Source organism: Protomyctophum parallelum, assembly GCF_964188405.1.
Source record: "Protomyctophum parallelum genome assembly, chromosome: 7".
In the NCBI taxonomy this organism is placed as follows: domain Eukaryota; kingdom Metazoa; phylum Chordata; class Actinopteri; order Myctophiformes; family Myctophidae; genus Protomyctophum; species Protomyctophum parallelum.
This window is the reverse complement of record NC_139705.1, coordinates 12263713-12291133: the sequence shown is the minus strand read 5'-3', so window position 1 is coordinate 12291133 and position 27421 is coordinate 12263713. Positions and strand designations below refer to the sequence as shown.

Genomic DNA, 27421 nt, shown 5'->3' with positions numbered 1-27421 from the left:
CTGGTCTCCAAAGGCAGCAACGTGTGGTGAATTCAAAATAAGTCTTACACCTCGGCTGTTCAAACACAGATCAATGGACAATGTGACCGGACTGTTACTTGTATCCTTACCGTCCTTGTCCACAGCGAATGGCACGTCGGGGGTGACGATCTCGTAGCTGCAAATTTGGCTGAACTGGAAGGAGCAGTCGGCATCTACTGCCTCCACCTTCAGAATGCTGTCGTATTTTTTGCCCTCAATGACCGTGGCTTTGTAAGACTTCTCCTTGAACACTGGTGAATACTCGTTGATGTCGTTCACTTGGATGTGGACAGTGGCCCTGTTGGGGACACATTCAAAGTTATGAAACTGTTCCAGAAGCATCACGGTCACTGGTTTTAACTCAGCAATCTATACCATTGTCATGCTAGATTCAAATATAATTATTTATTATAACAAGTATTTTGTATAGTCCCTTTGATATATCTGTTGTGGTTTAAAATGATAACTGCTTTGAGGGTAGGCTATATGTTTTCCTGTACAATTACATCTTTATTCACAATGAAGTGAACGGCTGAATGCATTGATTCATCCGATCGAAATTACTCTCAACAAAAAGCAATGGTAAATCTGGTACTCCGGTTACTTTAAAAGCACCTAACTCCATCAAGATGAAGTTACGGGCAGAGGAGGACTGCACAACAAAGCACTCATGTAGGATGCAAAGTATTATCATCCTATTTAATTTAGGCCAGTTTTGACCCAAACAACTAGCTACACCATCTGGTTGTGACCCCCATGTTGCAAAGCTTGTAGATCTGATATTTTCATGTTATGTATAAAAGAAATTGAAAGATTGAGAGATATGCCCAAAATAGGGACATCAGGTCCAAATTGGTTGGTTTAGGCATCCATGCCCACCTGTGATGACTACTTACTTGTGGGATTTCTTCATGTTGGCTCCATCGGGGCCCTCGCCGCAGTCATAGGCCTGGATTGTGAAAGTATGCTCCTTCTGAAGTTCACAGTCCAGCCTTTCCTTGGCTCGGATCACCCCTTCTCCGGTGGACTTGTCCAGGACTACTGCCTCAAAGGGGACATTCTGCCCATGGATCCTGAAGCCGCAAATCTCACCTGAACATCAATCAAAAGAGTTCTTTGCTCAGAATAAGTAGTGAAACGTGTGAATGTTTTTGATACTTCAAACCAAAGGATACGTTAACAACAAAACGATATAATCACACAAAACAACTTAAGATCAGCGAAAGGTTTTGGCAGCCAGGGGATTTAAAACACTGGGGTGGGTGCGCCAAAGCACTGTATGGGTGAGTACTTGGGGGGGATTTGGGAGAGGGTGTGGGGGGGGTGGCTATTTAGTACCAATGCCATAAAGGACTTTGTGTCTAATCCAAGCCATTTGAAACACATTAGCATCCAGTCATGCAGGTAAAACCGAAAAAAGATGTGGACAGGCATTTCACAGGAGTACTTTATGTATATTGAATCAAAATCATATTACTAAACTAAACCCAAAAGGTAAGGGAGTAAGTCCTACGTTTACATGAAGAATAACACCATTTGTGTTAGACATCATTTTTTCTGTGCAGTGGATGATAATTGCAGTCTATCTAAGAGGGGGAAAACCAACAAAGAAAATCCAAACATTATATGCAATAGACAGCATTATAATAAAGTGATGCAGCACCATTTCAGGGAGTCATCAAAACCTAATTCTGTGAGACACAAAAATTAACCCGAGTTCCTCTGGAACAACATCTCCAGTATACAGTGTAACATGTATTTAATTGAGGGAAGTCTTCCTGTGCAAATTTGCCTCTCGCCCCAAACTGAGAAATGAACACAAAATGAAATCATAGACGACCAAATCAGTACAATAGCAGTCGTTAAATAAAAAGCACTGGATGAGAACTGGGGTTAGAAATATCAACTTGCTTGACATCCACATCAAATGATAACTGCAGCCATGCTATGATAAGAGATTAGTGGTGGAGAATTAACTAAAGGCTTCCACTAAGGCAAAAATGCAACAACAGAAACTTCACAGCGGAGAGAGTTTGCATAAGTTAACAATCTCAGCAAGTTGGCTCTGAAGACTCCTGAAATGTCAGGAGTCCACATGAGTCATTATACTCTACCAATCAAACCAATGTAAACAAGATGGTTTCTTAAAAGGCACCAGTAACAAAGTCAATATCTTGACAGTGTAAATAACTTTGATAAATATCTCCGAATTCATGTCTTGTTTCTAAAATACCAATTTCAGCATTAATTCCTGCTCCAATTGATTTTGCTGTATGTTATCAGCTAGTGAACTTAATTTAGTAAAGAAATTCAGCATTTTAGAGTTCACTGTCTGAACAAATCTGCCTAATATTGCCTTTGCATTTGAGATCTTTTGACATAAAGTATTTATATATTTGCCTAAATGTCAGCAAATATGCTTGAGAACTTTCCTTGTCCCTGTATACTTCTGGCTGAAGAACTGTTAGTGTCTGCAAACTACAATGGATGTCTCATGCACAGATATTTCTAAGTACGCTCAGCCCCACATCACACTTTTCATCCAGTTATTAGAGCACCATAAAAGTCAGGGTGAGAAAAACGAGGAGTTGGAAAAGAAAAAAGAAATGGGAAGGAAGTCACAGAGCATGGAGGGTGTAGAGTTTCTGTGTAGAGTGCGGATGCTGCATTTGCGTTAGTGGGTTAATAATAATAAACAACTGAGTACAAGGCAGGTGAAAGAACCCATTATCACCTTCGTTGGTGAGGGTCACCTCAAAACTCTCTACAGGAAGGGAGAGAAGATAGACCCAGATCAGTGAAGGAAGGGAGAGAAGATAGACCCAGATCAGTGAAGGAAGGGAGAGAAGATAGACCCAGATCAGTGAAGGAAAAGGACATTCAGATGTTATAATACAAAGAGGACAGAAAGAAGGACATATATTTTGCCATTCGCAGATACACATTCACTTTGAGCGAGAAATAATTCAGCTTTGAATAAGTAATGTACGTTTCAGCAGTCCAAGAAAGTCTTCAGCCAGATGAAATGAAAGAACAGTTTACAATCTGCAGATATCTGTTAAAAGCCACTTCAGTCCAAGGCTTTGTCATTTGGTTCTGGCAAACTCTTGGAAGAAATAGGAAACTAGTGGAAATTAAGCAGGACATAAAAATGACAACAGACAGTAAACAGACATTTTAATACCAGTCATTAAAATTTAAATAAATACATCAAGCTCAGCTTCATTCACAGATCATCATAATCAATCATCAATATACAAAAAAAGAGCTGGTAACATAACCGATTTAGCTTGATTAATCCTAATTAAAATGCTCCAGGAACTAATCTAAAAGCTATCTGAGGTAATACAATTCAGCTCAAGCACTTCTTTCCCATTACGGTGGCGTTCTGCTTGGCTGATTGTTTTAGACAGAGAGTGCCAGTCAGGGCCTCTTGCGGGTTGAGCTGTCCATTTTGTTTTCCTCCCGGCAATTAGAAATGGACTTCCCATTAGAGCCCGCTGTTCGATTCAGGGCCAGTCATGCAGTGAGAGCTATGGTGGTGATGGGCCTCTGCCCTCTCCGTGTTCACACTAGCCCTAATGACCAGCTCAAACATGACAGGGTAGAGCAAGCCCTCAGCATATCAGTGGGCATATCAACTCAGTTCAGGCAACTACCCTCTTGGTTCTTTGCGTAATGCCTAGCACAATAACTGTTATATACTGATCCTAATCCTCTTGACTGGGTATATGGGTTTTATATTCAGTAAACCTGACGAATTATGAATGTGTGGGTGTTAATTAGTCATGAATTACTGTAATCATGGCATAATTCATTGTGCAGCAAACATTCCCTATGCAATACAGTATGGTATGAAAGCAGTTATAAGCCTAATTTGCAAACTGTATCCAAGATCTGAGATTGGGACAGTGTGGATGAAAACTGCCTTGTTATTGAGCATGGCAATGGGGAATACAGTGTTTAAACATTATTTCCCCTTTGAACTTAAAGGATCACACTGGCATCAATACATTGTCATTGTCTATTCACAGCTGTGGCCAAATATTGTAGAATAGAATACTATAGAATACCATTTATCTGTTAATGGCTTTATTTTTAGATTTGTAATTTGTTTACATTTTATCCAAAGTTGTTAAAATTGTATAACTTCCCTAAATAACTGAATCGATTTTTGAATGTCATTCTGAATCAATCTTTTGTCTAGTTACTATTTGGTTTTACATTATCAATCCGTGCTTTAAAATGCATAAAACACAGCGATGATGTAACTTTAACAAATAAACAACAACAACCTTTCAATAATATCGAGTGTGGATTACCTATCTCAAGCAAGTTTCAAGTCTCTGCAAATTGATTTACACACTGTACGGAAATTAAATGAATCCAGTGGCTTCTTCAAAACACAAACAAACTGTGGTATGCTTTGGAAAATGTCCGGCAGGAATGTCAAGTACACCTTGAGTTGTAGTCAGTGTGCTAAACGTGCCCAGACCACCGGTATGGTCCTATAACACTTGACACATACACATGCAGAGTCAGACTTAGAAAGATGCTTAAAGTCAATATATCAATCTAATGTACACATCTCCAGCACCTTTCTTCTCAATACATCCCCCCTCCACTAGCTCTAATCCAGTGATTGGCGTGCGTGGTCAAGCCCCTAAGGCGTTAGTGGGTCGACGTTACAGTGAAACTTGTTTGTTCACGCAGAGGAGGGATTGACTCGGAGGAGGTTGGCAGAGCAGAGAGAGACGGTCACCCCTACTGCCACGTGAAATGAGATTGATGGCTCTTGGGAGACCCAATTCACAGGGACACACTGTCCATTCTGCAAAGCCCTGTTCATCAAAGAGGGAGGGAGCCCCCACTGAAAGCTGAAAGGGCACCACGCTATCAACTCAACTCTAATATACTGAGAAAGGAGCTGGACATCATGTGATGAATGGGTAATTTGGGCATAGTACTTGATTCCAGTCACTCTGATGTTGGGGGCTCTATGCTCTATGCTACGGGGCGGCTGTGGCTCAGGAGGTAGAGCAGGTCGTCCAATGTTCCATGGGTTGGCGGCTCGAATCCCGGCTCCTCCTGTCCACATGTCGAAGTGTCCTTGGGCAAGACACTGAACCCCAGTGGTTACCACCATTGGTGTGTGAATGTAGGAAGTGAGGACGCTGGGGTCGACTGTTCGCCGCTTCACCTCCCAATGTATGAATGAATGGACTATTGTAAAGCCCTTTGAGTAAGCACGTAGTGCATAGAAAAGCGCTATAAAATGCAATCCATTATTATTATGCTGGGCAAGTGCTTTTTATCAATCAATAGTCAGTGGTTGCTAATTGAATCAAATGACAGGACACATCTAAATCTGTCACTTCACACAAGTCCAGAGAGAGATACAAGAGAGATACAGATTCTACACTGCAAAATCAGAGATAAGTTAACAGTGTATAAGCTGAAATATGTGTTAGAGCCAGACCAATCGGTTTGACCGATATATTGGCCATCATTTCACCTTTCTTGACAACAAAACGTTTATTTTTATCATTTGTTTGCACATTAGTTAAATGTTCTCTAATAGAAAATGTAATCAAATCTAAGTTTTTCAAATGTTGGAGTTTAACTCACTTTTCGATAAAATATTGATCAAAACATCAGTAATTGGTAGGCATGTAACAATATATTGTATATATCGATATTAATCCCGACGATGTATATCGATTTAATAAAAAATATTTTCAAAAAAGGGGGGGCTAGTGAATTATGGTGTGTGTGATATGAAATGTGAGCTTTAATCCTATTCATCATATTCAAGTGCTTTTGGAGAGAAACGAGACTGACCATGCAGTCACTTTCAGTAGTAGAAGCCTGCAGAGGGGAGCTGTGTGTGACTGTGCCCAGGTGATGGTTGTTGATGCTCATTAATACATCAAGGAAGGCAATTATGTTTCTGCACTCTCAAATAGGTCTACAAACTACATCTATCCTAAGATGCGATCAAAGAAAGCTTTTTTTTTTACATGTTAACTCGAGCTAGGTTCTAGATTTTTCAGTCATTTGTCTGTTTAAAATATTGTGGAAAAATCGTATCGTGAACCTCATATCGTGATACGTATCGTATCGTGAGTTGAGTGTATCGGTACATGCCTAGTAATTGGTGGTCTAGGACTCGTAAAAATAGGGATTGGCATCAAATCAAACCCAAAAATCTGGCATGGGTCTGGTTGGTATACGTAATAACAGTTGAATGGAAGGCAGGGAGCAGTATGAGCGAGGATCACAGAGCTCATGAGATTGAGATGGGGGAGGGGGAACATTCCCGATGCCATGGGGCTTTGAACCTTGGCCAAAGTCAATCCCCAGTGATTAAAAACTCCCAGTCTAATGCTGCCGTGGCACATAAGGCACACTAATTGTGCCTCTCTTTGGGGACAAAAAAACCCATTCTAATTTGTTTGATGTGAATATGAAAAGGTCCTAATGGTGGATATGGTGGCCAGCTGTAGTCATAAAACACCCTTCATGCAGCATACCCCCCAATCTACTCCTGACACTGTAAATACATCAATGGAATTATTAATATACAAACGAGGTAAGATGTGGTTTTCCTATTAGAGTATTTGGCTTTTTTCTTTCTTTTTTCTTTTTTAGATAAGATAAGATATTAACCTCATACACTAAAGATATACGTGTATGTACAAAATGTGGAGTGTTGGCAATGATCGAATCGAATCGAATCGAATCGAATCGAATCGAATCGAATCGAATCGAATCGAATCGAATCGAATCGAATCGAATCAAATCAAATCAAATCAAATCAAATCAAATCAAATCAAATCAAATCAAATCAAATCGATCATAGATGGGACTGGGAACTTATAATCAATTGATCCGAAATTCCATTCAAACCTAGATTTACACTGTAAAAAGTGTTAATGCTCAATTTCTCTTCACATGACAAATGTATGTCTGACCCAAAATAGTAATCCATTCCAGACATGATCATTCATGTCTCTCAAACATACACACAGATTCCGTGGCAAGCTCTCTCAAAAGTGCAAAGTTCTTCAATCTGTCATGATGAAAGATTATCTGAAATCTTCAAGGGTAAAAACGTATAACTAGCGTGTGTTTAAATTAAACGTTCTATGATATGGTAACTGGAAGGAGAGGAGAGTGATTCAATGATACTGAGCTGCTGAGACAGCACTGAAAGGACAGCGTCGTCAAGCCTCCTCTCTCACCTGCATAGCGCAGCGGTGCATCCTTGTCCAGGGCAATTAGCGGCGGGTCCAGTAGCACTTTGTCATCGTTCTCTGTTACGATCCCATGGTACGTCGTCTCGATCCATGGTTTGTGCTTATTAACTGCAGGAGAGAAAGATAGAGGATGAGAGAGAGAGAGAGAGAGAGAGAGAGAGAGAGAGAGAGAGAGAGAGAGAGAGAGATGGATGGATGGATGGAGGGAGGGAGGAAGAGAGAGTCCGTGTATTGGATTAGTTTTTGTTTTATGTGCCAAACACAATCAAACTTCAGAGTCCTAGAAATATACCTCAGACCATCATCTACAAAATTGCTGAGACTGCATCACGTCCTGCAGTGGTACAAACCCGTTACGGAATTCTTTGAAAAAGATTAATGATAAGCCCTATGTCCTGCCAAGGTAACGTTTCCTGAGAGATACAGCTGCAGTCCATACTAACGAATGGGGTTTGACGGAAATATCATCGTGGACGGTGACAGCTCCAGTGAGATTCAGACGCACACTGCGCCTATAGGAGCAGCAGTGGAGACTGCTCATTACAGCCCAGCGTTCTGTCTTGAGAGAGCCTGGGAAACAACCCAGCTGCACACAGCCCTCTGTTTGGATGGCCGCTGCAGAAGAAAGGCTACTGTATAGTGACTGCATGACACATGGTGGATTAGATAGCTGTGTTCATGCATGGGAGAATTCAGTCTGCACTCTCGAGTGAGTGGGACAGGGGCATAATGTCAGAATAAGTTAAAACAGCACACATCCTCCGATCTGAGCCAAACTGTTAAACTAACAGATATCATGAACAAAAGCAAGGGCTCGCAACTCACTTTGTAATGCTCCAGGTAAATGTATTCACAATCACAGCAGGCAGGACATACAACGTTTCCCACCCGTATTGGTCTTTCTCTGGCATAATGTGACACTGACTAGAGCTAGTAGTAGGACACCGAGGGGTACTGGAATGAGCTAGTAGTAGGACACCAAGGGGTACTGGAATGCCAAGTAGAGGAAGCCCACAATTTACCTCACAATGACCCTTTGGCCCCATGTCATTATGGTGCCATCAGGAGACGCGGCATGTCTAACACTACGGTCATCATAATTTGTCCACAGCTGTAGTACATGCCCCATTACCCCCAGAGATTGTTCTCAAGATCAACGACATTTGGGGCTTAACTCGATTCACATTCCAAATTGCACATATTGCATTTAGATTAGCCACATTAACCCTAGTGCCACGTTAACCCTAGCTTCCCTATTCTGGAAGCAAAATCTCAAGGAGCCGACCTACAAGCTAACAAACGTGCCATGTTGTGAACTGTATCTTTGACAAAGAGATTTGGTGTGTAGAAAAAAGAGACCCCCCAGATAGTATATACTGTATCTTACAGTACAAGTAAGAAACCAGTACAAGTGAGAAAAACCTAAAGCGGGCGTTTTTTCGGCGCGGGAGGCCGTGGCTGGGTCGGGTCCCTTTGACTGGGTGCCTCGTCCCTTCCTGTTCGGCCCTCCTCGCTCCATTTTTCTCACTTTTACTGTTTTCTGTAATATTGTAGGGTTTAAGTAGTTAATCCTATGATGAGAAGGGGAAAAGACATCTGAATGTTGCACCGGTGGTGACCCTACAAGCTTCATCTTTCTCTGGTGCATGTTATTCTGTCTGGAATCATCAATCATTTATACATCATAAATCTAAAGCTAGTGTAACCTATACAACTGGTCCAGCTGGTGCCTACCCTTGCTAATCCTCTTATTTTTGATGCATTAGAGACATCAATTCCATTGCAGTTGGTGTCAGACAGAGCAGTACTGTGATTCCACATAAAACGAGGAACAGTGATCATTTCCAACCAGAATAATAGATGAACTTCCAGAAAAAGCCACAAAAGGACACACAAACCTGTTAAAGAAAGCAGGGGAGAAAATATACAGGCTTGTTGCTAAATCTTCATTTCATTTAAATTTTCATTTATTTATCAGTATGCCAAAGCCAATTTCAGCTAAATAAATGAGTCTTGTTTTAAGGGATATTACATAATTTAATAGTATTTCTCAGTTAATTATCCAATCATTGAACATTAATTATAAGCTATTCACACTTGACTGGGATTGCGTGGCACTGGGCACTAAATTAAAACCATTTTACTTGTTTTTTGCCGAGAGGTACAGTTATGTAATTTACCTTTTACCTTTACACAGACCCTCAGCTTTTCATTATTCAGATGTATAAATTAAGCCTGCTTTAAGATTTATTAATCTAAAATTTGTGCTAATATACACAGGTTTAATGTTTGTCTTTAGTTCAAACTTTATTTAGTAAACGCATTGACAATGAAGAAAAAATGTACGTCATAATGTGTCGTTTATGTCATATTGTCTCTTTATTGTTAATGGCGTTTAATGTTTGTGTTGGCACCGTTTGTTTTACATCACCATTACATCACCTAATCACCCTGAGTTAGACTTTAATATAATAGCGCCCCTCACTTCACAAGGGTGTGATTTTTAATATTCCAATGACAATTAAATAATGGATATCATGCAAAATGTTCATTTGAACAGATTTCATTTTATTTGTCTGGGGTGGGGGTGGTATGCTACTTCTATTTGTCTTGCCAAAGTGCACTAGGGTGGTTTCATGTGATGTGGAAAATTGCATTTAGACTAATACACAAGGCTTAGCCTACATACCGCGGCAGAAATACAGACATGACATGACAGCCTCATCAATTCTGACAAAACACAGGACATCCACAAGTAGGCTAAACGTAGCACCATGCTAAAACAAGACAAGCAGACATATATATATATCTACCTCTCACATGAACTATTGGCCCAGTCACATGTGGGCCTTAAATTTGTCCATGGCTCTGCCAAGGCCAACATAACTACAGCAACAACACTCAATGCGCCAATGTTCATGTCAAACAGTCCTATTTTAAGCCTATAACCTGTGCCTTAGCCTTAGTCATAAAATAATAGGGGCAAAACAATTAATCTAATTAGTTAATGAATTATTGTATAATTAATAATTATTGATCAAATTACGGTATTGATTAATGATAAGACAGAAAGGTCAATGAAACTTTATGTCTGGTAATCAAATAGTGTTGTAAATACTTGCCATTTACAACATCACCCAAATCGGAATCATTGTCTTTGTTCCATCCATCTCTCTATCTATAAATGCACCACATCTCTGTCTATGTGTACGGTTGTGCACGCAACTCAAGACATCTCGGTGACAGCAAGGTCAGCCTTGCTGCAGTAGGCACGTTATTATGTCTGATGTCTTGTGGTCACGTCATTATGATCCAACACTATATATGTTCCTGTTTGTGTAATAAACTTTGTGAACCTTTAGCGTGATACTGTCTCGTGTCGCATTATTGTTCTCCCGGGCCCGCCGCCGCTGTCGCCGTACCAAAGGTATACTTCAACCGGATTGACACACACTACCCAGCCTGCACACACTACCTGTCTGTCAAACCAGACGAGGGTCCAGTACTTTTTACAACAGGATAACAGGATACAATAGGATGCGGCCTTCCTCAGGGCTGAGGAAGGCCAACAAGGCCGAAACACGTCCGTTGTCCGCTCTCGTCAGAGATCAATAAATGCATGTGAAAAGGACATTTTGAGTGCTGGCATTTTCTTGATTTCATCCTGTATCTTCGAGCCGTGAAGGATTTCATTCTAACCTGGAGTGCTACTCTACTCCAAAATATTCTCACGATGGTTGCTTGCAGCCCCACAGTAAAAGGAGTGCACTTGTTTTCCTTAGAAGGGCAGTATATTTGCCAAGTGTCAACCTGCATCAGTCACCAGTTATTTCTGAGTTTTCAAAGAGAAACAGTATATTTAATATAAAAAAATAATATAATTTAGTCTCCCAACAGGATAGAAAATTCAGATAATATCCAGAAGCCTTATTAGCCTGACAACTCTGACACAAGCTAATCAACCGCATGCTGCGTTGCTGAGGCACATCATGATAGACATGAGTCACACTCCAAACAGGGACTGTCATTGGCACAAAATTGGGCAGCCTAGTGAAAGCACTTTTGAATAACAATGAATAAAAGAGACAGTAATGCTCGGCATAGCACTCAAGTCTGATATACTTGAGTTGACATGACTGACAAATAGCGTTGGTAGCTCACGTTGGGAGCTTGTACTGTAGATCTGCTGTGTTCGCTATATTTTTGAACATAAGCAAAAATGTGTTTGCCTGTGACATGTCCAAAATACGGTGGCCATGGCAAATGTGCAAGAAGCTAATCACTAAGCATCTTGCAATAACATACATGAGTCATGACTGAGTGGGAACTAGATGAGAAAGGAGAAGAAGATGAGTCAGGAGGACATCAAAAAGTGGACAGCACAACTGCCATTTGATCATTGTGGGTGAAAAAGAAGAAGAAGAAAAAAAAAAAAACGTTTCACTTTCTGACACCTCCCGTGAAATGCAACCTAGAAGGAAACTGAATTGATAGTGTGAAATGAACACATACATTGTGTGAAATTGTGTCGACAAGGCCCTGGTGACAAAACAACTTTATCATCCCCCTTCAAAGCCACCATGAATAGGGGGAACATCTGTTGCACCATAGAGCGTTCAGTCAAATCCAGCACTAATTTAGCAAAATGCTAAATGTCCCCCCCCCCCCCCCCCCTGGTAGCACTAATTGGGTAATTCATAATGAACGGCTGCTTATTCTGGACAGTGTGAACTGTGTGCTATGCATTATTGTGTTAAAATCATTATCAAGGGAGTGGCTTGCCTCCACTGAGGAGGGCATTGGTGGGAATGAGATTAGGGAAGGAGCTTTGATGTTAGTAGTAAGTAGGTAGGCAACTTGACATTTTTGCTTAACATGGCAGCCTGCCAGTTCGTTACTTCAACTTTAAAAGGAAAACTATTTGTCTGATGTGGTGCACAAGGTACCAATTATGATCCTAACAGGGATTTTTTTATACTTGTGTGCGCTAGTGTCGCACACTGGAAATGGATGATCTACAAGCTTGTACCGGTATATCTGCTATTTTCAGTGTGCAACACAGCGTGCAAAGGTTATAAATCAGGTATATCAATCAATGTTCCATGAGTCTGGACGTTAACCTGGATCATTTTCACTGATATCTAGGACAGATAACCAATATAGAATACAATCAGTCCAGACTCCAGAAGCAGTTGCAGTACGCAATGTTTGGAAATCAGCTCCAAAGGCGTGTTGGTAATGTTGGACATGTTAATATGTCCATGTCCATGTCCATGTCCAAGAAATGTAAGTAAAGTGTAATATTCCTGTATCTTACAGGCTTTGAAAGTATGTGGGTCAAAGTTATGTAAGTGAATATGTGCTGCTTCTGTTTTTATTGCATGTTTCCATTCTAACATGACATAGCCTACTTGTGTCTATTTTGTCAAAGCATTTGGCAAGCAGCAGTAGACATAGTGTATTGTCATATCAGAAACTCAGCATTAAATCAATTGTCTTGCAGTATTTTATCTACAAGTTTCAAGCTTCAATTGTCTTGCAGTATTTTATTTTAAGTATCAAGCTTCTCTCAAATTACAAACAAAGATAAATAAAAGGAAATCCATGCACTTTAATTGCATCAAAGTTCAAACTTCAAGGGCAGTTTGCAAATAAAAAAAACTGAGCACACGTTAAAACCATTTAATGTGTCTAATCGTGTACCAGTGCAGACTAGACAGATAAAGAGTACAAATGGGTGGGTTAAAGAGTGGCTTGGAAAATGTTTGCACAGTGTCAGCATGAGTGCACTGTGCACAGTCAGTGAGATAAAGAGATATCTAATCTAATGCAGTGATTCTCAAATGTTTTCATGTCAAGGACCCCGAAATTTATATTGACAGCTGACCCCCATCTGAATATATATATTGCATTGAGTTGAGTTTAGACGCGTGCTTGAGTAATTCAATGTCCAGAGAATTGTATCATGTCGCATGTCAAACCGTTTATTGTACATAATTATGCGTTCTTTCCATCAGTCAAAATTATAATACGAAAATGTTAAACGAAAGGCATTGAATGCCGACCTACATGGCATCCACCCTTGCACACCTGGATCACATCACCCACTGCCAGGTATAAGTAACCACCCCTGTGGTTGTTGCCAAGGTGAGTAATAATGCCACACCTCTGCACCATGAGGTATGGCCCACCCACTATCATCAAGGCCAAACAATAACAATAAACTAGGGTTAAATGGTTAAAGTGTTTAATCCCCTGGAACCCCCTCAGGGACCTCCGGGGGTCCCCTGCCTAACCCTACTGATAGCCACTGCTCTAATGGGCCACACCAGGGATGACCAGGTTGCTCAGTATGCTCAGTATTCCCACAGACATGCATGGTCCATTCATCCATAGGACAAACAATATATGGTAACCTCAGGTTACACCTTGAATGCTGTTAGACATATTAGTCATTAACCATGATCATCTGCAGAACTACCAGTATGCCACTTCACATATCTCAAATCTGTTCATCCAATTGACTTCATCATAGCCTAGAAACCAGTCAGATCTGCCAGTGCAAACTAAAGCCCTCTGGAGATTAGTCTGGCCCCACTCGGTTGTGATTGGATTTCGCTACCCCCGAAGTTGTGGGGCACCAATCAGAGCCTCAGTATACAATTATGGGCCGGGTTTATCACCAGACTGGGCTTTTTTTTTATCCGCCCCTTGGAAATGCAGGTTCCATACAGAGATTCTACATTCTAGACTAATATCTAGGCAGTGATATTAGCCATTATACATTTTAACTGCCATATGTTGTATGATATTAGAACAGAATAGGATTATTGTTTCTTTATTCAGTTTCCCCCAGCAGCAAACAACAATACGGACGTTTCGGCCCAGATAGAGGCCTTCCTCAGCGTAAATCTCGCTGAGGAAGGCCCCTGGGCCGAAACGTCCATATACAGCCGCATATGTGCAGTAACTGCAGTTGCACTTGAGTCTGAACTCGATCAAGGTGTCAGACCCCCCCCCGCGCGCACTTTTTACGTCCTGACGGTGTCACATACGGGTCACGATGCACTATGCACTGCAGGTTATGTGGTTTTTTGCTACCACCAGTTCCCTAATATAAGCCAGATGCATTCAGAAAGACAAACGCACGAGACATGTGCTATGCACAGATGGTAGGTGACTGGACCTGCTCACAGCATGCACGCAACACTGTACCTTGTATGCAATCTTGTTACACAGCATATAATGCCACTGACATTTAATCCTATAATGGGATGCGCCTGTTTCATTCACTCGCATGGTTGATGGGCTAGCCAGACTTAAAACAAACGATGAAATAGGCTCATGTTTATCCAAAGACTACTCTCCATCTGACCAGATTAATTTTTTCCTATATACAGGTTTAATCTTTGTGTTTAGTTCATTGTTTGTTTTAAAAACACCATTGACAATGAAGGGAACATTTACGTCATCTTGTCCCTAACACAAGCATTAAATGCCATTAACATTAAAGAGAATTTAATGTTTGTGTTGGCACCGTTTGTTATATCACCATTACATCACCTAATCAACATGAGTTAGACTTTAACATATTAGCGCCCCTCACTTCACACAGGTGTGATTTTGTATGTATATTTCAGAACTTGACACTACAATAATGCAATAATAAAGACACAGTCTCAGTACTGCCAAAGGTTTTAATTCACTTCCTGGTTTGTATGTACTAAACTGAGATGATTGGGAAACCCATGTTTCATATTCTGCAGTGAAAGGAGTGTTTGCAGGGTTTGGAAGATGGCTGACCTCTGGGAAGGATAATTAATTCCCCTGGCGAGGCTCCATGTGCCGCGGTCTGCCGTACCAATACGTATCTACGCAGTTATCAGTCTCACCCACCAGCAGCCAACACAAAGACAAAATTACTACTTAGTAGTACACAAGAAGCAAGATCATATGAAATTAGCTCAATTTTGAACACTTGACCTGTACTTTGAGGTAGCCTGGCTTCACCAACAGCATAGATGCCAGCTGATTTGGGATCATAATAATAATTGAATCAAGAAACTCATTAGGCTCAGAATGCACAATGTTTCTGTATGGGCTTTGTAAACAAAAAAATCACACCTGTGTGAACTGAGTGGTGCAATAACCCCCCCCCCCCCACACACACACACACACCCGGGACACCCCTCTCTCTCTCTCGCTCTCTCTCTCTCTCTCTCTCTCTCTCTCTCTCTCATTAGCAGGCAGCAGGCACAGCAATACCCCTCTCTGTTTCTGGCGCCCCCTACTGGTATTATTAAGTCACATACTCATGCTCATACACACAGGTACACAGACATTGCTGGTTGTAGGAGTGGTTGCACCACTCAAAAAAGTCAAGTATTGTAAAGGGTCAACTCTCGGACAAGGCAACAGCAAGGCAACAGCTTACCTTTCGATTCAACAATATGAATTGAATTCATCTTAATTCAGATTGGATTCTTTTTCAGCCGTTGGAATTTAACAGTGTGACGACAACATCTGAAACACTGCCAAATTGTGCATCTTGAAATGCCTTGAAAGTTGAAATTCATAGCTCCAAATGGAGCGGTAAAATATAATAGTCTCTTGATAGCCACAGCAGACATGAAAGCCACAGGCCTTTTATGATAGTCCCAACACTTTTATTGAAAGCTAACATATACAGTTTGACCTACTGACCATGCTGAAACACTTCCTGTGAGAATGACAGGGCACAATGGGTCCTGGTAATCCTCACACAAACACACACATGCACGCGTGCGTGTACAGTGTACACAACTACACACACACACACACACACACACACAGACACAGACACAGACACACACACACACACACACACACACACACACACACACACACACACACACACACACACACACACACACACACACACACACACACACACACACACACACACAGCTACATCTCCTTTTCTGTATCCATGCTGTCCTGTGTTTCATACTGCCATGACAACTGATTTCCATTATGGGATCAAGGTCTGTCGGTCGGTCTATCAGTCTGGCTGTCTATCTCTATTCTCTCTCTCTCTCTCAATCTCACACACACACACACACACACCCTCACACACACACACACACACACACACACACACCTTGTTGCAAGTGTGACGTGTTATCTTCATGGGAAGAAAGCAGACGTGCAGAGCTTTTGAAAAGCTCTGCACGTACCCAGCAACAGTATAACCTTCACTCGTGGACAGACGTTACAAGATAAGATAACATTAACCTGACATAAAGCTACTGGTCATCTTGGGATGAACCAGAAAATGACGACAGTGAAGGCTAGTTGTTGAGATCGTGTCACCATCCTTCCAGACGATCAGTCTGTCATTTTGAAATGAACTCATTCATAAGGCTGTGAAAATGTGTATTGTGTGGTAGTGTGTGGTAATCTGTGTGTTACTGGCCCTGTCGTTTTCTGGAGGCGCTCTGCATTTTCAATTGTGTGATTCCTGTTTTGCATTGGACTGCAAACGGCTTGCAGGAGATAAGGTATCGTTTCTCCCATTCAAATGCAACATTGAACCACACCTTATTGTAAAGTTGGTTAAACTATTGGCTTACACTTCTTTTGTGTTGTGGACTAATTTCTTATATGGCCTACAGTCTTGTTGTCATGTGTGCATACTGCAAGACTGTGTAGTGACAAACATTAACATGAGTATGTTGTTGGCCTTATGATATATTCTTAATATCTGAATACATACATACATGCTCTATGAAACAACAAGTTCCCTCTCCTATCCATGTGTTGTATAATTATGGTCTGATCCCTGCTGCATCTGGTTGAGAACTACTTGACCACAGTGTGTAATGATCATGTAGTCCTACTGCGAACTCATGGAATAAACATCTATCTTCTTAAACCTGATTTATACTTGGTCACGCATCGTCAGCACAACCAATTATAAATCAAGCATATGAGAGTGTATCTGCCTACGTTTGCCTCAAGATACTACTGATTGATCCATAATTCATCCACAGTGTAATTAGAAAATGCCATAATGTATGATATTTGAAGGTGAATTCAAACCATTAACAGACTCATTGATTTGGGATTACATGATGGTATACCAGGCATATTAACAGACTGTATAAGGGCAGAAGGATGACATGCAACAGAGGCCTCCTGTCTAAAACGAACAAAAAACGCAAACATCGCAATTACAGTAGGCCTATGTGGTCAATGCACAAAGCAGTGAATTTGTATTTAACTGTTACGACAACATGAACCCACATTCATGTTAGATCCTCATTTCTGAGCGTCTACATTTAGTCAGTAAATGTTTACTACTATTACCTGAAACAAGGAGACAGACAAACGTATCCACATTCATTGAATGTATGGTGAAAACCACATACACAGCAATACTAATGAAAAGTGTCAACATGCTGCTGGCATGGATGTCAAGCATCCAGTCTTGCACGGATCAACAGACAATTATGCCAGTTCTGCCCAGGCCTGGCTGGAAGTAATAACGACGATACAATCTTTTTACCGGAAATAATGTTTATACTGTTTTTGAGATGGTAACTCTTGGTAGGACACGGTCAGCTCACTGACTCATTGCTGTTCAAATCAGGACTATTAATAATTAGCATGCATTCCCATTTTCCCAATGACTTCGTTCCAGAGTGCCCAATGGACTAGTTTCAGTTAATTATGGAATGGGAGTTGTTGTACAACACAGGTATTAATTAACAGGTATAAAGACACTCAGGTGTTATCAAAGAAATGGGAATATCTTAATCTTTAATTCTTCTTTTTTAAGTTTATTGATGGTGAAATACTGTAGCTGCAATTATAATTAACTGGAAAAATCCAGACCCCAGGAATGCGCCCATGGGGCCGGGCCGCCCCATGTCTGAAACGGTTGAGAAATGACAGTTACGTGTGGGGGTCCATGCTGTACCCTCTACTGTACTGTACTGTCACTCTACTGTACTGGCACACCCGAAATCATCATATATACAGTTAATATGTGCGTGTGTGTTTGTGTGTGTGTTAGGTTGCGCACAGGTGGTGAAAAACAACCATGCTGTTTTCATGCTCAGACCCACCCAGCCACCCACACACATAGCTCCGTAAGGGAGTGGTTGCACCACTCAAAAAGCAAGAGAGAAAGATTTTTAGAGAGAAAGTGAAATGTTTCTATTAATGTTAGGTACTGACAATCAGCCAATCTGTTTATATTACTGTAAATGTAGGCTAGTGTTATCCCTTACAACTTACATGAAGAATAGCTGGTTTCTAGAAAATTCCTATGCTGCCCAGAACTGCTTTCCTTTCTGGTACAGAGGTGCATTTTCAACACAAATTAACCAATCAAAGTGTTTCAGAGAGCTGCTTCAGGGACTGATGTTTGGCAAAAAATATCTTGTAGTAAAAAAAAAGGCCAGACATGCATGGGGAAATTGCTGGTCTTTGGTGCAAGTCATGGAATGACTTCCATTGTGCTTGCCTATTTTAGGTAGTCAGCAGAGTTTCTGCTTGTGGTCTGAAACACTGGTAGCCACACTTCTCTGTTTACCTTGCCTTCCAACGTTCCGTGCTGGATGGCGCAAGCCGTCTCCATCACAGAGCACCGTCTGTTCTAGGAAACGTTGATGGTCCTTAAGGCAAGGCCAGTCTCTCTGGGGCCCCGCTCCCTAAACATCCAACTCACACAGCAGTGCTTCTCAGCTGCCCGTCCAGCCACGCTTGTTTGTTACTTCACGCTAACACAACAACCAACCATCCGACTGACCGACCAACCCCACACCCCCACCCCTTTCCCGACAACAGGGCTGGGGTGTTCCTCTGAAGAGGGGGTTGGGAGCCGTAGAAGTTTCAATGCAACTCAATCACCTCTCTGTGTGAATGGCACAAAGGCCCAGTGAGAGTGAGGGAGTGAGACGCCTCGTAACTCTGCACAGGGGCTGCTCAGTTTATCAGACCTGCGGTTCTGGGACTGCAGGTAACGTGCTCTCTGGTTACATGGTTCACACGGAGAGACTCCTGGTTTTCAATGTGTTCACTTAACTCACACAGAGCTCCGAGGAGAGCCATATTTCTACCCGCAACGATGATGCTCTAGGGAGAACTGTAGATCTACTGGCAGATAAGTTCTGATGTAAGGCTTGAATTAAGAAGCAGTGGTTTAATATTTCTCTGCCTCAGAAAAATACCACAGTGAGAGACCAACGTAATTGGACATTAGTAGAACAAAGAATTAAGCTTTTTCCTTTTATCTATTGTGGCTGTTCAGTTTGAATAATAGTTTTGCAATAATAGCCTAACCACTTCCCTTGACAAGTTACTTTTATAGGTGTCAATGCAGTTTCCATAACCTTGTTTCATGAAAATGTAGTGTTATTACTTGATACGGGGAAAAACTGTATTGCAATTTGATTACATATTGACATTTACCTGCACAAAATAATATCTGCCTCACATTGATACACACGGTAAGAAAGAGTACTTCATTCATGCCATCATGAGAAAGGGTTTAAGTGAATCTAGACGTCTTTCTGCTGGACATAGCTGTTCGGACAGCTGACCGAGCGAGGAGCACGACTTTAATTTCCACAATTGAATGACCCATTCTTGATGGTTCACTAACTCCATTCAGCCACTGAAGGAACCGACGAGGGCAAGTCACCACCAAGCCCAAAATAAAGACAGTTGTCTGAGTAGGCTACACATTACAAACTGCAACGCTCCTCCAACAACAGCACTTTTTGAGGATTATCATACACATTCTTGAAGGGCTTGAGTTGTGGTCCCTAACAGTGACCACATTGTGATGTGTGCACTCAAAATCTAGGCCCAGAACTGTGGGCCAAAACAGCTCTTTTGTTCCACTGGGAATTCTATGAATAAATCAGGCAACAATTCAAGAGTTAACTTTGTGAGATAAAGCCTCTGTAGGGCAAGCAAATTGTTATTAAGGGCAGTGCAGGGCAATTCTTTAGGCCTAATCATTCTCAAAATTGCAATGTGAAGCAATATAATCATTTCACATCGCATGGCTTTTTTGTTACAATGTAGCACAGTAGTCTGGTACACGTCTGAGCTGTGATTCCTGTCATTAAAGCATGACACTTGATGACTGAAGTCAAAAATCAATAAATGTCTAATTTAATTGGGTTCATCAAAACCAAACTAGGTGACAGATTAAAAATAACTGACATTTTATTTGATGTATCTCAGCTCAGGGGGGGGGGGACCCCACAGATGTTCAAAGAGAAACATCTGGATGTGGGATAGTATGCACTGCACTATGCACATACAGTATGCACTTTAGGGTAATGGTAATTACGGTAACATGAGTATTGTATTGTATGATCATATCCCTCTGACCCTCTTGCCTTCATTTACGTTTGTCATTGGTCGACGTGTGATTTCATGTGGTTAAAACAATCCTGTAAACTAACTCTGGTGTCAGAACTGAATGATGGCATGCAACAGTGTTACTAGAACAGCATGGGAGAGTGGAAACAATGTGGCCATTGTCAGCTGTGTGTAGGTTTGGTTTTAGCAAAACATGGAGCACTACAGTATGTCACATGGCCTGCACTATACAGGACAGGTATCTTGGTTGTTCAACGCATAAAAATTTCATTTTGTAATGTGAGTCTTCTGCAAAACAATGGCTATAAAAGGTGTGATATTAGCCAGGGGGCAACCTGACAATTTATGGTGACCAACCTCAACCTATTTTTCGCAGAGCTACATTCTGTGCATTGTTTTTTTTTTTCAGACTGTGGGAACAACCATTTCTATCTTGTCAAGGCAACAACGATGTCCATATACATTTCCCTAATACATGTAATGTAAAACCAACTAACAACATTTAGTAATTAGTGTGTGGGAGCCCCCCCGGCTCATATATGATGCATGTATTTCATCCCTGGACTTTGCAGAGGATGCATTTGTTTGTGCTTCACACAAAGCAATTTGTTCAACTAGAATCTGTTAATTTGATGATGAATGAGCTGAGAATGGTTCCCAGCAGCCTGCCCCTTTTGTCTGGACTGTGTGTACAGAGAAAAGGGCTGCACATCACAGGCCTAATCTCTCACTGACTCTGAGGGAATATGGGCACATCCAGCAGCTGCTCAATGATAGCAGAACAGGAACAAACTAAAGACGTAACCAAAACGTAATATGGCATTCCCACACTTGATATCTAAAGGGAAAAGCATTGGGCACAAAAGTGACTAAAACGTATATGACATTCCCACACTTGATGTGTAAAGGAAACGAATAGCATCTGCCAATCTGTGAAGGCAGTGACTTATTTCAGTGTACTGAATGTTCAGAGAATCTCTATCTCTTTTGCTGCAAGGCAGAAGCTCCACCAGACTCTGCCTCAGCTTGTTTCGATACTAAGGCTGTACATCTGACATCTGAGGATATCAGTGCACAACTTACGGAATGCCCAGACGCTTCTGATGATACAGTTTGATGAGAAGAGGATTACAAACACATACAAGGCTGTACTAGAGAGCACACGTGGTGGAACACTACACAGGCAATTGAACTTTAGACAATAATGGATAAGCTAACACCATTTCACAGCCAGGTCAGACAGACAGCCCATCACTGATAAGACCAGGGATTCCAGCAGGTGTAGGCTAGTGCCCAACACACACACGTCACACACGCGCGCACGCAGCCACGCACACACACCAAATTTCTAGGCCTATGTCCTTTGACCGACCTAATGAAAATCAAGGTATTGCTTTACAGATGGTGACCATTAGCCACCGCTAATACATGTCTTCAGCTGTTTGACATGACCAACACGCCTATTATAGATTGTTGAACAATACATTCAGCAAGTTTTTACTGTTACGGATTCATTTCCGGTTGTCTTATTAGCATTTTATTGATCATCATGGCCTCCCAATACTGTGTAGGTCTGACTGAGCATAATATGGGTGTGCCATGCCCATAGAAACAACAAACTATACTCATTATTATTCCCTCCGGTATTGGAGGTTTCCACAGGGACACTGAAACGTATAGCTATATCCAATGACTAATATCAATATCAACCTGCCCTTTAACAGCCTGGGACAGATCTACATATTCTACACTACAGCTGGTCTCTGGTCAATTTCGATAAATTCAATATACAATATACAGTTGCCTATAAATCCAGAATTGGGATGTTCATCATAGGGAAGGGAAGGTGACCCCCGTAAAGGCCTGTATAATTCATCACGTGTGCATTTCAAAGGGGAGCAAATATCCATTCCTGGCATTATAACTAACTACCGTAGAAGGGTTGTGCTGCTAGTATTAAAGCCTGTGATGTGTGATGATCGCAATACAACATGAATTTTTGAAACACCGCCGACACACAGTGCTTGTTGGTACTTGGTAGAGGAGGATCTGCAATGCGTGCAAGCTTCGGACCTACGTATACGCGCCCATAACGTTGTCAAACCATGAATTTAGGCCACGAATAGAAAAGAATGACTCTAGCTATAAAACAAAACCCACGTAAAAATAAAACATAAAGAAAGAAAGAAAAGAGAAATGCCAAAAGTCGCATAGCTTACGCAGGGACATGAATTATTCAAGAGACATATTCTAATGTTCAGTGCTAGAACGATTAAAGAAAGTAGGCTACCCTTTTAAAATGAACACAGACAGACAGAAAATGAGAATACGGTCTACACACTCAACGGCACACATTAGCCTATGTGTAGTTTTAAACACGAACGAGAATATAAGTTAACGTCATTAAAAACAGCGTATTATTTATAACAGACACGGTGGTAGTACCGTGGTAACCAAAAATAGAATAAACGAACACGGGAGACCGTATCGGGACATTTGATATGTAAAATAACCGTTCGTTATTATCAGATATAGAAAAAAGAAAGGTGACGATTGACGTTAACCAAGAAAAAAAAATGTTTGCAATGGTTTCGTCTAAAAAATAAATGCAACCTCCGCTCGATGCACTTGCTGCCGGAGCGGAGGCGCCATCCATCCATCCCTATGCGATGCGGCGACCAGGCTGACCATCCCTGGAACAGGTTACTCTACGCGCATCCCTCCCGTGGGAATACCAGCACTAGGAGCTATGCTCCATCGTCTATCTGTATTGTGTACGGTAGGCCTACGCCTAGAACATAGAACATTTTAAACAGTGCGTGTATTGTGTTGTTTGTTGTGCAGCGCAACAAAACGATGTGTAAATCCCGACTGACTGAGGGAGCTTAACCTTACCTTTAGCCGTCTCCACGGCACATAATAGTCCCAGGACCAGTCCGATGACAGCGGAGGCAAATTGCCTATGGTTCCCCCGGAGTCGCATCCCGAAATCGAGTTTATGGGGCGATGAAAAACAACCCTTCTTCTATCCACCTTCGGCTGGACTGGAATATTTCTATATACAAAAGAAAATAATATTCCAGAAGATGTGTTTTGTAGAGCCGCGGTAGCTAAGATGGCCGTCTCCGATCCGCCGCCTCTCTCTCTCTCTCTCTCTCTCTGCTATTCCCTCAATCAGCGCTCTCTCTCTCTCCCTCTCTCTCTCTCCTCTCTGCCTCTTGCATGCAATGCTCACTCTCTCGGTGTCTGTCTCTCTGTGCTTGTGCGTGTGTGTCTCTCTCTCTCTCTCTCTCTTGCAGCTGTATCCAACGAGACTGGTGGTAGTGACGTCACTACTGTTATTGTGGGAGCGCTTGCTTGCAGTGAGTTGGTTTTTATATCAGGCAGACGGCTAAACTCAGACCGAGGGCGGGGGGCCAACCAAGTGCCTTCTGTTGGCGGAGAGGGGAGTTGCCTAATAAAAATGAGCATGGTGGTATTGAAGCGGATGCTATTATTATGGACATCATGATGCATGAGCCATGATCCACAGGACCCAGCAGACTGTTAATAAAGTATTCAATTCATATAGGCTATCATATGCAGCAACTGTATGACAAATATTTTTATAATACATGCATGATGGGAATACTGGATACAGTGACCTCAGGTTACTGTATATAGGCCACAATATTCCTCCCATATCTGCCTTTCAGTCATTTAAAAAGTGCTAATCGTGTGGGTGTTGGCTTAGATAGCTTAGATAGCATTTGACTTAGACTTATAGCATGTTATGTAGACAGCACTATAATTGTATTGTATATAGTCATAGCACGCCATAGTACATATGTATAGCATAGTAGTGAATATGTATAGTTTATTATGTATAGTGTATGTATAGTTTCATCATATAGATATTCCACTGTTACCTTCTTAGCTTACGCATGTTTCATGATAAATGCTTTTATGTGATGTATTCCCATGCTTTTGTTCTTGCCTAAATGTAAGTCGCTCTGGATTAAGAGCGTCTGCTAAATGCCTAAATTGTAAATTGTAAATTGTAAATTGTGAAACGAGCACGAAGGATCATAAAAAACACAGGGTGTGACTGTGTGGAGTTCACCTTCTCCACAAACCCTGGTAGGAATATGGCCTCTCTAGGTATATGGTGGTTAACTTGTGAGCTGAAGTGTGCGTTGTGGAATATTTCCATTTTCCAGAAGATGACGATTCCTTGTCAACCATGATCAATCAACACTGTCTGCAACCCCCTTCAGGCTAATATAACATACAGATTCAAAATGTAAAAAAATAACAACCAGTTGATTTAGCATTGATTGTTTTTGAGCCGATGACAACCACCACCCCTCAAGGACTGTTTGTTGTGGAGTGAGAGTAAGATGCTGTCAAATGTTGACTGTTGGCGACTTGACGTAGGATGCTAGCTAATCAAACTTCACCCTCAAGGCAAAGAGCTATGCAGCAATGTTTGATGCAGGAACATTGATTGAGAGAATGTAGACTACATCATGTTTTCACATTTGATAAGCAATCTAAACGGCAGCCATCTCAAACTAATTTCTATTAAAATGAATCAGATTTGTGTCACCTTAGTCTTTATTAGATGGCCTCTATTTTAATCATGTCGAGATGATAGGCTGGATTGGAATGAAAGAGATGCTTTAATTTGTTGTCAGTCTTGTGATCAACCTGATTAGTAAATCTTGCATGTCGCCTAATTTGTATAGTCTTTGATTCATGTGTTGATCGTTTTAAATTGGGATGTCGATCAGCATATTCCTTGGTTGTATACCAAATAAATGTTTTCTGTGAAAAAGCCTTACTGTATAAAATAAATAGCTTTACATTTTGACCATGCAAGGATTGGAAGGTTGAAATGCATTCCATTACAAAGTAGGCCTACATATTGATAATGCCATCAAAGTAATGTACCCTGATTACATTAGATTACTTTCTAAATCAATGTTTTTAACCAGCCCAGTACATTTATTACAATTACAATTTAGGCATTTATCAGAAACTCTTTTCCAGAGCAACTTGCAATAAGCAAGGTAATAACATACATAGAATGCAGAGAGTCAGTGTAGTCCAGGTGTGCTCACACTATTTTGACTTGAGACTCGAGCTACCTTCGAAATGTCCGACTCAACAAGATCTACCCACCTCAAAAATATATTATTCCATTGCTGAAAATAGTTTACATTTTTACCTGAGGGGGCTTTGGAATAGAGGCACTGGTGTTACACAATAAGACAAACACACATGGAATGGGAAATAGTGGGGGAAATGTAATTGGAAGGGTTTTCTTGTATAACTTGGTAATGCTACTGATTAAATACTATGAAACATAGTATTTAAGTTGACAGGCCCTTTTTTACATCAATCAAGTCAACTAATTCAAGTGGCAGATGCCTAAATGTAGTTTATTTATATTATATTTTTATGGGCATGCCATGTGGTCTACCTGCGCATCTTTTGTGATCTACTATACTGGTCACTACACTAGAAACTACGAATAGGATCCCAGGTAAACCCAGAACCTAGCATCAATTAGAACCATTCATTATGGTGATGTTTACTGAGTAATGTAACTAATGTTTGACTACAACTCTTTTGTAATCATCAAGATTTTGATTAGCAAGCAACTGTACCTGAATTACCATGTTTGTTCAATAGTATAGGCCTAATAAGTTAAAAATATATATTTTGTAATTTAATTCAGTAACTGCTGTACATATAATCTGTTACTTCCCAACTCTTAGCCTATGCAGACTTCCAGACACATGTTAAAGTGATCTAACAAAGATAATGGCCACACATTACAGTCTAAGGGCCGATTCATACTCCTATTTTAGAGCCGAATAAAAGTCGGTTCGGCTCTGTAGAGCCTACAATTTGATGTCATTTGAGGTTTGGGGGGGCGGGTACCGTCCTAAAGTCGGCTCTTCGGTGCTACTGAAAATTTCGGACGAGCCGAAATCATTTCGGCACTACAGCGCCGAAACAGAGGTAAAATAGGAGTATGAATCGGCCCTAAGCCCCTCTCAGAGATTGCAATCATCTATAGCTTCATTACACAGAATGGCCATGTTTGTGTGAGGCCACAATTAACTGATGGTCTATGAACTGGGACGGTCTATATAGCCATCAGCAGGGCAGTAATGCCCAAGCCCAGGCACAATGGTTGTTTGTTTGCTCTTTGGCAAAACATGAAGTGGCTGGGAGAAAGTGGAAGCCCCCCACAGATGTCCATCTCTCCAGGGAAAGCCAGAGGGGACAGAATGCCCATTGTCATTCCTATGGCGGACAATGGCAAACAACGGCAGTGGTTTGGACGATATGCGTGAGACCATTGACCATTGACTGTGAGACAGCAGTGGGGCATCACAAAGGTGTTACTTCCTTGGTAACCATCTCACCCACTGCTGTGAATGACGACCCTCCTGAGGGATTTCCATAGCCCTCAATGGCTTGTTGTGGTTGACTTTGAAAGCAGGCTCGTTGGCAATCTGGGAACCATTGTTAGACTTTACTTTGTAATAAAACTTCACGTAATTACTTGCTTTGTTTTTCAACACAACATACGGTGGAGTGAAAAACATCATGACACATCCAACACTGCGGGGGGGATTATACGGTATATACCATATTTCAATTATATAGGCCAACCTTTTGTATCCCTCCTACACTTGTGTTTTGTATATTATGCTGCTGCTGTTGTTGCAGACATACCACAGCAAAAAATTGCCACTTGTATGAGT

General features: G+C 41.3%; 1 protein-coding gene across 4 annotated transcripts in view; it reads right to left on the bottom strand.

Annotated features, from left to right (window-relative positions):
* clstn1 (calsyntenin 1) overlaps positions 1 to 23903 on the bottom strand; it is a 47608-nt gene extending 23705 nt beyond the window's left edge. For 2 of the 4 annotated variants that reach the window (XM_083770190.1, XM_083770192.1), the window contains exons 1-5: positions 23556 to 23903; positions 7266 to 7388; positions 2756 to 2785; positions 918 to 1113; positions 111 to 319 (exon numbers count right to left, since the gene is read on the bottom strand). In XM_083770190.1, coding sequence (XP_083626316.1) covers positions 111 to 319; positions 918 to 1113; positions 2756 to 2785; positions 7266 to 7388; positions 23556 to 23643 — 646 coding nt within the window. In that variant the 5' untranslated portion in view covers positions 23644 to 23903. The remainder of the gene's footprint in view (positions 1 to 110; positions 320 to 917; positions 1114 to 2755; positions 2786 to 7265; positions 7389 to 23555) is intronic. The other 2 variants (XM_083770191.1, XM_083770193.1) reach the window with 1 other exon arrangement.
* Positions 23904 to 27421: the final 3518 nt, after the last annotated feature.